At 38.3% G+C, this 13,565-nt stretch overlaps 1 protein-coding gene across 1 annotated transcript in view; it reads right to left on the minus strand.

Moving 5' to 3' along the window:
- The window catches only part of LOC139980279 (complement C3-like), a 59,917-nt gene extending 49,506 nt beyond the window's left edge, over positions 1 to 10,411 (minus strand). Inside the window, exons 1-4 of the mRNA XM_071991823.1 lie at positions 9,972 to 10,411; positions 5,417 to 5,589; positions 1,430 to 1,645; positions 528 to 580 (exon numbers count right to left, since the gene is read on the minus strand). Of these exons, the coding sequence (XP_071847924.1) occupies positions 528 to 580; positions 1,430 to 1,645; positions 5,417 to 5,589; positions 9,972 to 10,030 (501 nt within the window). The 5' untranslated portion in view covers positions 10,031 to 10,411. The remainder of the gene's footprint in view (positions 1 to 527; positions 581 to 1,429; positions 1,646 to 5,416; positions 5,590 to 9,971) is intronic.
- Between the last annotated feature and the right edge of the window lie 3,154 nt (positions 10,412 to 13,565).

The following is a 13,565-nucleotide window of genomic DNA, read 5'->3' on the forward strand; positions in this document are numbered from 1 at the left end:
TCTCAAATATGCCTATATGTTGACCTGTAAGTATTCAAACATTGAAATAAGAGTGACGTGGGCTTTAGTAGTGAATGAACATGGACTAATTTACATTATACAACACCTAATTGTATTCTGGTCATTTGATTGGTCAATTGCTCGTTGATTGCATGCAAAATCCGCTCTATTCCACTCTATGAAATAGAACCATGGGTTATACTTTTTTGGTAGCACTTTTTTTCAATGGTAAGAGAGCAGAGAAACCTGTCTGTTCAAAACAATCTGTTGAATGAGTGCATCTTACCCATCTTAATATAATATGTTGTATAAAACAAATAATGAATGGTTTCCATTCGTGCAATAGTGCAAATATTTCATTCGTTGAGAGATGTAATTTGTTCCATTCAACGAGGCGCAGCCGAGTTGAACGGAACACTCCATCTTTCTATCATTGTATAATAATCAACAAGGTAAGCTCTGTACAATTAACAAAAATAGTAGGTGTTATTAAAAGTTAAAACATAAAAACAGGAGTAATCTCTAACCTGTTGTTGTAGAGGTGAAAGCCTTTGGTTGAGAGAGATTATACGTGTCTTAACTGTCGATAAAAGTATATAAAAAAAAATAGTTACAGGGGCTGACGTTTCGACCCTAGCATGATCTTCTTCAAAGGCAAACTGATAAAAGGACGTTCAAAATAGACAAATGGACAGATAATTAAAGGAAGTATATAAATAATATATATATATATATATATATATAGATCTTTATCTATATATATGTTAACGAAAATCCACGTTTACTCTAAAAGAAAATATGAATAGAGAAAACCAGAGGATTAAGATATGACTCGTAATTGACAAATATGGAGTAACGTTTTAGAAAAGGTATTGGAATTTTCGGTCCCCTGGGACCGTCATCAGCAATACTCGGCGGTCGAATGATTATATATCGAAAAATAATACAAATAAATAAAAACAAATTTAAAAAAATCATTCGACCGCCAAGTATTGCTGACGAAGGTTCCAGGGGACCGATAATTCCAATATATCTATATAATGATATGTATATATATATATATATATATATATATATATATATATATATATATATATATATATATATATATATATATCATTATATAGATATATTGGAATTATCGGTATATATATATATATAAGTATATATATATATATAAGTATATATATATATATATATATATATATATATATATATATAAGTATATATATATATACTTGCTATGAAGGTTGAGTTGTCCAACTAAATATACTTGTCATGAGCGCCACCCATACAGTTTTTTGTAAAGGTAGGTTAAAAGATGCATATACTCTTCGTAATCATATGACATTCTTCGTGATCGTAATTTCCCGAAAGGAACATCCATCACATGGATACAACAGTGCTGTTGGCTTTTTCAATCCCGTACCTGTCTTTGACGGTGTGTAGATAGGCTTGTCAGTCTGTATGAAGACATATCCGCCCTCTAGACTTAAAAGAACTCTTTTGTCTTGACTAAATCCTAGTAAGTCACAAGCCACTGTAACGGTTATATAACGAGCATCTCCCTCTTCAGCTTCAAGTTCTGGGATGTTCTCTGGATTGACGTACACATGGGCTGTTTCAGAGTTCACTCTATCTACACCTGCATCATGAGATAACAAAAAATCCGGCATAATGTGCATGCAGTTTAAATGTAGTTATTTTGGATCTCATGATAATCTTCGAATTTTACGCAATACAATTAGTTACTCATTGACTTAGAAATTAAAAGTTCCTCACTTTCGAAGCCCAAGTATAGACAGAAGTTCTTACTGGCATATATCCTTCCCCACCGTCGCATGATATAGCCGACGACGTTGCCTATTGTATCATGGCATTTGGAAATTTTCCAAACCATTACCGCTTAGCCTTTCAGTTTACAGAGACGAGAGCAAGTTTAGTATGCTAAACGGCAAGAGCTCGCGCAGAAAAGACTAAAGTGACATTTTGCGTTATAATATCTCAAAGGCTTGCCATGACGTTTTTTCGATCCTCCTTAATAACATACATGTATAATAAACCATGCTGATAACGGCAAGGGAAATATGCCAACACAATCTCAGCATTAAAGGGGCCAAGATATGAACCCAGCCAACAGTTAATGCCAGTCGCCCTCTATCTTTTATATTTAATTTTGGATTTAATTTTGAAGACGTCTTTGAAAAAGGAGGAGGGGGGTGGGGGGGGGGGCTCAGACAGTGAAAGGTATTGTTTCACCTCATGCAGAGTACAATGACCGTGGAATGCGTTTTCTAATTTGTATGGGAGAACGACCAAGGAGTTATGATATGTAATACTTGAAATGACCTGTTATAATTGGTATCTGTCGGACATGTGGTTATTTGGACACACATTGGAGGTTTACCTCTGCACTGTAGGCAAACAAATTCATAAAGATTTGGGTCGGCCAAGTGCAAAGGCTGTGATGCTGATTTTACATTTTTAGTTATTTCACTGATGTAATGCATAGTGATAATTCAATATGTATGGGTGTAATATTCTTCACCATGAAAGGACATATTTTGTTTGGACATGCTTTCCCCTCAAAAGATCACCAGTAATGATGCTTTTGACAGAAGTGTGACATAGTAGCAGATGACTGGGGTTGATAGGGAGGGGTTGGGGGGCAGGGCCCATATAAATTACACAATGGTATAGATAAAACGTAAGAAACAAAAAAGCGAAGAAACAAAAAAACAACGAAAAAAGTAGAACTTACAAATGCTTCAAAATGTTTACTTGTTTAATGGCAAATTGAGGATTCAGGGCAAGGCTAATATCAACCACAGGCGCGTAGCCAGGAATTTGCCAAGGGAGGGGCGAAACTGTAGATTCGGCATTGAAACTCTCTAAGCGTATAGCGCCACCATAGGTTGGCGCGAAGCGTAAAAAAAAATGCTGAAAATGCCTCTCAGATCACTTGAAATGGCACTTCTCAGGCCTTGTAAGTTGCATCTTAGCATTTTCTCCTTTAAAAATACTAGCGATATCATAAAAACATTAAAAAAAAATTAAAAATATGCTCAAGGGGGGGGGGACTGCCCCTTCGCCCCCCCCCCCCCCTGGCTACGCGCCTGATCAACCACTCCCAGCAGCCAGAGTCTGGCACTCAAATAATTGGTACACTTTGTCCTACCTTCTTTTGTGAGAGTATATCCTACTGAAGGATCTGTTTAATGTGCTTGACTGACCAGATCTGACTGAAACTTTCTTTAGTGAAACCTTGAGATGGATCCATTTTGGGAGGGGGTTGGGTTTAGTTTCTCCTCCCTTTATCCTCTGAGTTATTTTATTTTTGTGGACATTTTACAATAACGAGGCTGATATTACGGTGCGTTAATAATTTGCCATAAATATATTGTAGCAATATGTTGAAAACAACGCCATATAAATCATGTTTCATCTCGGAGAAGTGATTTTTAAAATTTCGTAAAACTTTTTAGAATGTATATGGCAACGCTAATGTGAGGCTTTGTGAGCGAAGTCATCACATCAGTCATACAGAAAATAACTTCCTTTTATTACTTATGACAAATTTATAGTGGCCAATCACATCGTTTTATAAAAACATTGCATCAAGTTGAAGAAGTCTAAAATTAGAGAATTACTGTACATAGGTTGTCGCTGGGGTATTTATTAAAACAGTTTCACAACAGATACCTACATTGTATACAATAATTGCTAACTAATATGCTAATGGTTGCAATAAGTTATCTAGTTTAACTTGATAATTTTTACTTGGGATTAGGGTTACAAGAGCCCCTTCATAACATTCATTTAGAACTCGAGAACCAAGCAGATCATACGGCAATACGTTTACTTCTTACATTAAACAAATGTACATTTCCGGTCACTAATACAATGGACCTGAAGCTTTGGATCTGGCAATGGTCCAAAGATATGACCTACTGATACTGGGACACATGTCATGTAATAGTATACCTACAGGTACACTGAATATAGGCCTAGGTCCTTTATTTACTGGAAAGCGGGCAGAACTGGACGTTACAACCGTGGATTCATGCAGTTTGGTGCATAAGGGACAGAATTCCACCAGAGGATGGTCACTACACAGGATTTAAAGTTGGCCGATTTTAGACAATCATATTGAAATTAAGAAACATGTATGTGTTGCAATGTCTATCATGGACTATAAGATACGTTTCTTTATGGGTTCGGAAAGGACCAGGTATTGTTTTAGAGAAAGACAATTAATGCTATACAGGCTTCTTTTGACATAATACGTAGGCCTATATATTGACCTATAGAGGCTATACTTCTCAATGTCATATGCATTAACAACTTTAAGAAAATATGATTTTAGGCATATTCCTGCCAATTGCTATAAACGGATGTACTATAATTGCGGTGTGGAATATCAATACATACCATATGTTACTATATCCCTCCATACATAATGGTGTCGAAAGTATATAGTTCTCCTATAGAAAATGTAAATTATAGTGTTACTCCGACAATCTTCAGATGCAAGATAAAGTAATATAAATATCTCATATTCTTTATGCATCTGATGAGCACTGATGTATGCAAAATTGTCCGGGTGTCCAACTATTTTAATCTGATCGAATTGATTCAGGAATGTGTAATGGAAATCTTGTAGGCCTATATGGTGTTTAATTTCATCAATAGCAACGGTAACTTAAGAATAGCCTGATACCCAGTATAGGCTTTGCAAACTTGTCCAAAATTGGGCGACCGAATACAAAAAGATGCTTCGATTAAAGCTACATTTTGCGTTAAATGTTCTCTATCATGCGACGCCATAATCAACTTTAACTATACAAATTGAAAAATAAACTCATAACGAATTTGAAAATACGATACTTTTAACTCCCTATAAGATGGAAACCAGGAAAGATGGAATTATAGGCATAAAGTTCAAGGGTTTGCAAATGAAACATTAAAATTCTGTTGAACGAAAAGCAAGATTGCTCAGTATGTTTGACTGTAATTAAACAGTGACTAACTAAGTGGGAGCAGGCAATTATAGTGTTAACGTAACACAGCAGTGGCGGACCGACCTACGAAAACGCCTCCACCGCAGCGACACAGCCACACACCCCACTCGCCCAGCCACCCAATCCCACCTATAACCACTGCAACCTTCCCACTGCCACGTCCCTCTTACACAAGGATAATGCACACGACATTGGAGCAAACTTGTACGCAATCGTATCACCCCTGTCTCTGCATAACACTCTTATAGACTGAAGAGTGACCAATTATGTGTAAATATTACATCATAATAATACATATTTTGAAGAAAGCTTATCCAAACAAAAGCAACAGGCTGCTTTAATGATGACAATTTTGTGTGAAAGGAAAGTGACGATAAAAAAGTGACAATATGTACCTTCTTGGATGTTGATGGTTTCTTCAGCGATGAGAGAATCATCGGCATTCTTGAAGCTGACGGTTACCGGTACACTGCGGGCAACACCGATGTTGTCTTTCTGAATCGTAACCAGTACGGTCTCGGTATCTCCCGCTCTTACAAGATTGGGAACGGTAGCTATCAAAATATCACTGTGGTGTAGAAAGTATAGGACTCAATTGTTTAGGTTTCCGTTGTGAAAAATACATACCATCTTAGTTGATCCCCCAACTTCCCGGTGCCCCTAATTGACACCGAACGCCCTCTGCTTAAAGTCTCCAACCCCGCCGCCCCACTCCCGAAGCATGTATAACGTTAGTCTCTTTCTCTCCTAGTACCCTCATTTGTAGCAGTTTCTTCAGACCCTGACATTTTGAATTGGGGTGTAAGTTCACCCAACCCCACCCCACGACAGATAGCAGGTAGAGGGATTGAATGTGTTGTTGGTGGATAAAATATAAATAGAGAAAGTGGTGTGTGGCTATGGAATCTTGAATGCGACTCTCAGGTGGGAAGGGCTGTGGGTCTTCCCTTATAGATCAAAATGACGTTTTCTGAGGCATATTAGACAATAGGTACAAAATTAGATCAAAACGCAAGGTTGTGCTAATAAATATACTATTATTATATTTTGAATTTTCAAGAAGAAACTGAAAACAACAACGAAAAAAACGTTTTTCCACGTACTGAAGGTGGGGAACATTCCACCATCCCCTTGAGCACGTCACTGGAACAATTTAACAGCAAGTACTTTAAAGTTAGAAAGTTAAACAGCTGAAGGATTACTTTAATGAAACTTTCGTGCTGCTATATATACTATATATATATATATACATACATATATATATATATATATATATATATATATATATATATATATATATATATATATATATATATATAGTCCACTGCCTTAACCACCTGACCACACGATCGGACAGGATTTACCTGTTAAATTGACCCCGGCTACCTATATATTGCTGCATCATGGAATATACAAAAATATGTATTGTAAAGGAACATGTAATTCCAAGATTTCTATGTGTGACGATATGTTTAGTTTCTGCCCACATCTGTGGTGTGTTCTGCAATCAAACGTACTACCTAGCTGAACGCATCTCGGGAACCCCAAGCCGATGTTTATTTGTTTCACATGCAATGACACTTTCTGCGTTTTCTAAACGGAACTTTTGATACGGAAAAACTACCACTTGGACCGTTTTCATACAAAATCGCCGAATTTTTGGAATTAAATCATTCCCATTCATCACTCAGCTGAATTTGAGGTGAAAACTAGTAGGGATTTCGGTATCACACAACATGACAACTTACAATAAACACTGTCGATATTTCCCAAGAGGTCAATTTTCTAACGACCTTCTTGATAGTCCACAGCACAATGTAATAGCTTTACTCAGAAAAGTACTCTAATGCGATTTTGTTGGAATAGGCCTAAGGTGTAAACAACGCAGAATTTAGTGGTTTCTGGTCAAATTTAAAATCTGATATCGAGACAGCTATATCTCAATTATTGTGACATTACTTGTATTCTATCAATGTCTATTTTAGTTTACCTTGAGAACACGTATAAGTTTTTATAGAGATATGTAGAAAGAGAGATAGAGATAGGGATAAACGGACAGACATACCGACAGACTGACAGGACAAAAAAAATAGATAGACAAAATTCTACTGTGGAATGAAGACCTTCCTTCCTGGTTTTGAACCTCTACGTATTTTAAAGTATTTATGCAAAGTTTAAAGTATTTATGCAAATGACCTTAGTTGCAATAAGCTTAATTCTGCACATTGCAGTCAATTCGCCGACTATACCTCGCTATTTGGATCAGTAATACGAGAATTTCTTTATGCATTATTAGTTCGAATAAAAAATACTGACCGTATCAGCACCTGGTGTAGTTAAAATAAACCCAGATAAATCTAAGATTGTGATCTTTAAGTATCCTTACTCTAATGACTTGACTGAGGACTATAAAATTAGTACCTCCAGTAAAAAAAGCTGTTTTCCTGTGAATTACTCTGGACAGTATAAGCTTAACTTTGGAAAACACCGGAAGAATAGTTCTCTTCCGGGGAACAGCCCAGCCACTGGGAAGGATTTTTTTCTTTCTCTTTCTTAGTTCTCCTCCAGGGAGGGTGGTTTGCCAGGCCTGAAGCAGCCTCCCGGTAGTTTTTTTTGTTGTTGAAGTTCATGAAGCTATACCATTCTGTGTGTATACATTGCTTGTCTTCTTACCCTTATCATTGTATCAATATAGATAGTCTGTTTAAAAACAATGTCTTTGCTAACACGGGGCTCGATTAGGCCTACAGTGGAATGACGACCTTCATTATTCGAACTTCTGGACCCCCTAACCCCACGGGAAATTCACGCATTCGATGCTTCGGTTGGCAAATGTCATTTACTGATTTCATCGCCTCTGATAAAATTCCGCCCAACCCCAGGTTTGAGAAGGTTCCTACGCCGATGCTCAAACATTCCGACAAAACGTCACTGATGTGCATTAAGTATACCACAAATTTAAGTAATTACAATGATTCTCAACAGAAGCACGATAGTGCCTCTCGTTAACCCTTTTCTTCATTTTTCCACTACGGGGCACTGATTACAAAATTATATATTCAACAAAAGGCAATTTTTAAACCAAAAGGAAAATTTTACTACAAAAAAAGGGGACAGGGTACTTCTTTCCAAAGGGAATATCTTTTCTTATGGAAAGAGGCAGGCAATTTGGACCTCCCCCCCCCCACAAATCCGGAGTACGTCCTACCCCTCCCCTCATGCCCCTTTGGTTTCGCTACCCTTGTCTAATAGTTAATGGTTCATATTGCTACTCAGCGAGAGAGAGAGAGAACTGTGAAACGTGCGCATGAAATGCAATCTCTTTATATTTTATTTCACTAAGGAAAATGTCCGTGTAAGCTGATCAGTCGGAAGGACGTTAGGCAAGTTTTGCTACACAATGTAGGGACAAACTAAAACGAATGACAGCGAATGACCGAATGACAATTGACTTTGTACAGGGTTAATTATCATTCGCGAATGACAGCGAATGACAGCGAATTACTCCGAATGACAACGAAGGACAGCGAATGACAGTGGTGAGTGGAGATAGAATGAGTAAGGATAGAATGAGTGGAGTAAATGCGGTTATTGGTTTTCTGGGCAAAAATGATTTGAGGAAAATCGCATGTTACGTGCAGGTTGCAGGGTTTTGGTGTAATTTACGGATAGAAACCATAGGGAAAGTTTTTGTGTGAGAATGCGCTTGAGTGCTGTGCTTTTGACATTTACCTCTGTAGATTTATATAGAAAGATAACTGAAGTAATTGTTAGGTGCTGGCTAATTGGTATGTTTGAAACTGATATGTCCACGATTAATTTGGGTGGAAAATGCTATGATATCGTATTATTAAAGTATAAAAATTGTAGTAGCAACGACTGTTTTCTCGAAAAATCCAATGAGATGAATCATCCGGCAACTTATAAAGTTTTATATTGTTAGTTTCTAACAATTAATATCGGAAAAATGACGTTAAATTTACTTTTTAAAATCAGATTTACAATTTCGCTTACTATAAGGTGAGTTTGTATCTTGTCCGTTCTTTACTAGATCTGTTAGCCACGCACTTCGCGTCCACTCGGTTTGCGTGGCTTTAATATACCCACAAAGTCTGAACTGTGATATCCGGTTGAAGCAAATGTCTGTGCTGTCCTTCACTGTCATTCGTTTTAGTCAACGCATTTTATTAGTGTGTACAACATATTGTCATTCGTTATGTGTAACGCAATTGTCATTCGTTTTAGTAACACCCCACAATATATAGCTAACAATCAGTGGAATTTGTAGTAAACATGCTACATGAAAGCTTGAATTCTCAAGCTATTGCTTCCGTTTTGTCAAATGAAGTATTTTATACCTTTTCATACTTTTGCTCATTGTTGATGATGAGGTAACAGTTTGGTTAAAATACAGTAATGAAAATCTATTAATATATTATTGAGTATATATATGTTGTTAGAAGTATTTCCAACAGGCGCGTAGCCAAGGGGGAGGAGCGAAGGGGACAGCCCCCCCCCCCCCCCTTCTTGAGCATATTTGTAAAAAAAATAATAATGTTTTTATGATATCGCTAGTAATTTCAAAAGAAAAAAAGCTAAGATGCAACTTACAAGGCCTGGGAAGTGCCATTTCCAGCGATCTGGGAGGCATTTTCAGCCAAAATTTTATTTTACGCTCCGCGCCAACCCATAGTGGCGCTACGCTTAGAGAGTTTCAATGCAGAATCTACGGCTCGGATAGTTTGCCTATACATTTTCGCCCCTCCCTGACAAATTCCTGGCTATGCGCCTGATTTCATAGATTATAGATGTAGCCTACGTTTTATTCCGGTTCTATTTCATTGTATTTCTTATGAAAACAGATGTAATTAGGTACCTAACGTTAATTGCAATACCCACAAAGCTTTGAGCAAGTGCAAAATAGAAATAAAAGACCGAAATCAAACTCACCCGTAAACCGCAAAAACTTGCAAGGCAAAGAAAAAGAGGTATCTTGGTAACAACGCCATAACGAATGGCTTCCAAGGAACGTCTGAAATCGCTGCCGAAGAAACAACTCGTTTTGTATTTTCCGTGTGTGTTTGTGTGTTGTACAGGTCCGGGTCACGGCCTTTGAGGTGTTGTTTTATTTCCAGGGCAGATCCGTCTCTATGGGGCTGGTCGTAAACTTTTCCCGGAACAGGCCAGCTTTCCCTAACAAGAATTGATTACAATTCACTCCAACGGAAACGAATTATACGGATGCCTCTCATGGATAAGGATAGCCCTTTGTTCCTATTCCGCTTTAGGTACATGTTTATATCAGGCGCAGATCCAATAGGGGTAGGTTGTTACCACCCAACCCCACTACCCTTCCTAATCAACCACATACACATTTAATAAAATAGTTATATAAGCAACTTTCCGGTCAAAAATTTCCATTTTATTTTTTCTGTCGAACGATCCCCAGAAAACCCTGGGAGTCGGCCTCACCGATACCAGGGCCAGCTATAGACCCGCCTTTAGAAATCTTAGGTTCCCGTTTAGGAACGTGCAGGTCAGGAAAGGAAGACTAAAGTTTAGCAAACACCATGCCAACTGCCAAAATATTGATCAGTGTAATTTGACAGGCCATTTGTATCAGATCAAAGGCAATTTTTATATATATCGCCATACACGTACAACATTTACTGAAGAAACTAGGAATTTATGGCAAGGTTCCTTATCTACATATAGATGTTGGCCTGATTATGCATGTTATTGTACCAGTCTGCGACCTGCGAGGTCAAGAATATCTTACTGTAAACTTCCTGTTATGTGTAGATTATGGAGGTGACTACTTGGAATGTAATTATACAACGGATGTCACGTTCGACATGTGCTATATTCCTTATCGAATTCAACTTCAATCGTTTCTGTTTTGTTAACTGATTTATTTAGTTGGAATGAAACCAAAAAATTCCCCTAAAAAAAACGGGTGATCTTTGGGGTATATTTGGTTGCATACGGATCACTGTAATACTTCCTTTGCTGGTATGGGTACAAAAGCTCCCGATATCCTTCCCGACTGGCATCTGGTTTCACCATATCCTGGAGGATGCCTTGGACAAATCGAGGGGTGATTTTGTGGAAATTCCGAGGGATCCATAAACTTGTACTACATCACTGTTAATCCGGCTGTTCTAACTCAGTTACGAAGTTGTCACAATATATAGACAAAGAATGGAACATTTTAAGCAAAGAGTGGTTAGAGGTCTATGTAATCAAATTGAGAAGGAGAGCAAAGATTTCTTATAGACATGCATCGAAAGGGATCCAAGCTTGAGAGTAGATCAAGTTGCAGGTTTTTGTGCCAAGGCTCTATCTCGGATAACTTCTCCCTTGCAATATCAAACGGTCCGACAAGTCACTGACCAGAATGTAAGTCGCTTTCGTCCAATCAGAGCGCTAGAAAATAACATGCGGCACTGGTCGTTAAATGAGAGCACAAGAAGCTGAGATATGTCAACTTAATTCGACATATGTCGATTTCAGGACTTATAGCACACTATAGGCGCACCATATATGTCTCTAGATCATAACGATTCCAACAGCTGCTCGAATGGACTTATTTCATGTTGCTATCGTTGGAATTAATATCGTTGGAATACTTTGAAAGCCTTGGTTTAGTTTGAAAAGGATGATTATGATGACATCTACGACAAATGTGGTAACAGGTGCTTGATTTATGGTATAAGGGAAGTTAAAGGGGAACAAACGGTACTTTGTCTTCGGTTTACTAGAACCAGTGTGTCTTTATAATGAAATATGGAAACGGTTGCAGCGAAAATAAAAAAATAACGAAACAAGAAACAAGGCGAATGACATTCTAGGATTAGTGTGAAAATGTATAGAAAGTTTTACAGACAAGTATGTACAATAGTCACATATCAGGGGCGTATCCAGGGTTATCCAAACCGGGGGCGCGAATTACTATCTAAGCGGTGCGCCACCATCGGTTGCCGCGCAGCGTACAAGAAAATTTCTGGTTTTGACAACCCACAGATCACCGGAAATGGCACATCTCGGGCTTGAAAAAGACCAACTAGATGTTCACTTTTGCCTGATTAAACCAAGTATTTTCCCAATATTTTTTTTTCCATCAATAACCTTTTTGAAGATTGTCACCAGTCTCACATCATGTTCGATCCTCATCGCATCTCCTGTGGATCATTGCTTTTGTAGGTGGTTCTACGTCGTGGCCCACAATATCCGTTAGCCCCACTTTTCAAGGTTTTTAGCCCATTATTCGTTCAGAATTGGAAAATTCATACTTCTCGTGAAATAAATTCACTTCAAAACATACCAATAATGTTGCACAAAATTTTATCTATGGACAGCCAATACAGAGAAACCTCCTTCAATAACAGACCAGTCAAAGTTGAACGCGAAGAGGAAGGAATGTTTAGGAATGTTAGTCAGGGAAATTTCGAAAATTCAGACACAGTTTATTTGTTGGTGCATGGGCGCAGATCAGTCATGGATAATGGTGGGGACGCGTGTCTGTTCTCTGACTACTATCTAAGCGGAGCGCGACCATGGGTTCGCGTGTAGAGTACGAGAAATTTTGGGCAAATATACCTCCCAGATCACCGGAAATAACACTTCCCAGACCCAATGATGATCCCAAACCTCCTTAGGTCATAGATCTCATTGCTTAGAAACTTAGTTTGTGGAAATGCATGGGCATCTGCCAAAAAAAAAATCAGGGGACAAATAATCCAAGTAGACTTTTGTATATGATGGGTCTGGTTTCGTAACTCATCTGGAAAGCGATTAGAGGGGTGGGCGTAGGGTTGTGGGCGCGCGTTTCCATGCAGGTGGGAACAATCTCATGATGATGTGTGCGTCCGCCCCCCCCCCCCCCTCCGGCAATGATACACCTTTGGATCCACTACATGATATTCACAGGAAATGTGATCAATTCTCAAATCGCATGCGGAATGTTTTATTTTTAGATTCATTGTATGAGTTACGGTACTAGGAGTGGCGTAACAATTAGCATTCAGTTCGCGTTGTATAACATTCTGGACAGTGTTGCATCGAGGGACATATGTCTAGTGCATTTCGCATATAGATCCTGGGCTAATACCGAAATGCGTCATGTTCCCCGACGATTCGGTCGAGTTCAAGGCCAGCCACAGCACGCCCCTTGCGAAATCCTCGATCCATCACTGGCTACCCTGCGTATATAATAGGGATCAGCGCTGTTATTATGTCACAGTTCCTCTTTCTCTTCCCGGTGTCTTGGCGTTTTTCTTCTGTTCCCTCCTTTTACTCCTTTTTCTCTTTCTTCTTTTTCTTTTCCTTTCTTCCCTCTCCTTCTTCCTCTGCCCCCCCCCCCTTTCCCCTTTTTTCTTCTCTCTTTTTTCTCTCCTCTTTTTCTCACCCGGGGGGGGGGGCGCGCCCCCAACCCCCCCTGGATACGCGCCTGCACATATATATATATATTTATATATATATATATATATGTATATATATATATATATATATATATATATATATATATATTATATATATATATAT

This window comes from Apostichopus japonicus, chromosome 14 (genome assembly GCF_037975245.1).
Source record: "Apostichopus japonicus isolate 1M-3 chromosome 14, ASM3797524v1, whole genome shotgun sequence".
NCBI lineage: Eukaryota > Metazoa > Echinodermata > Holothuroidea > Aspidochirotida > Stichopodidae > Apostichopus > Apostichopus japonicus.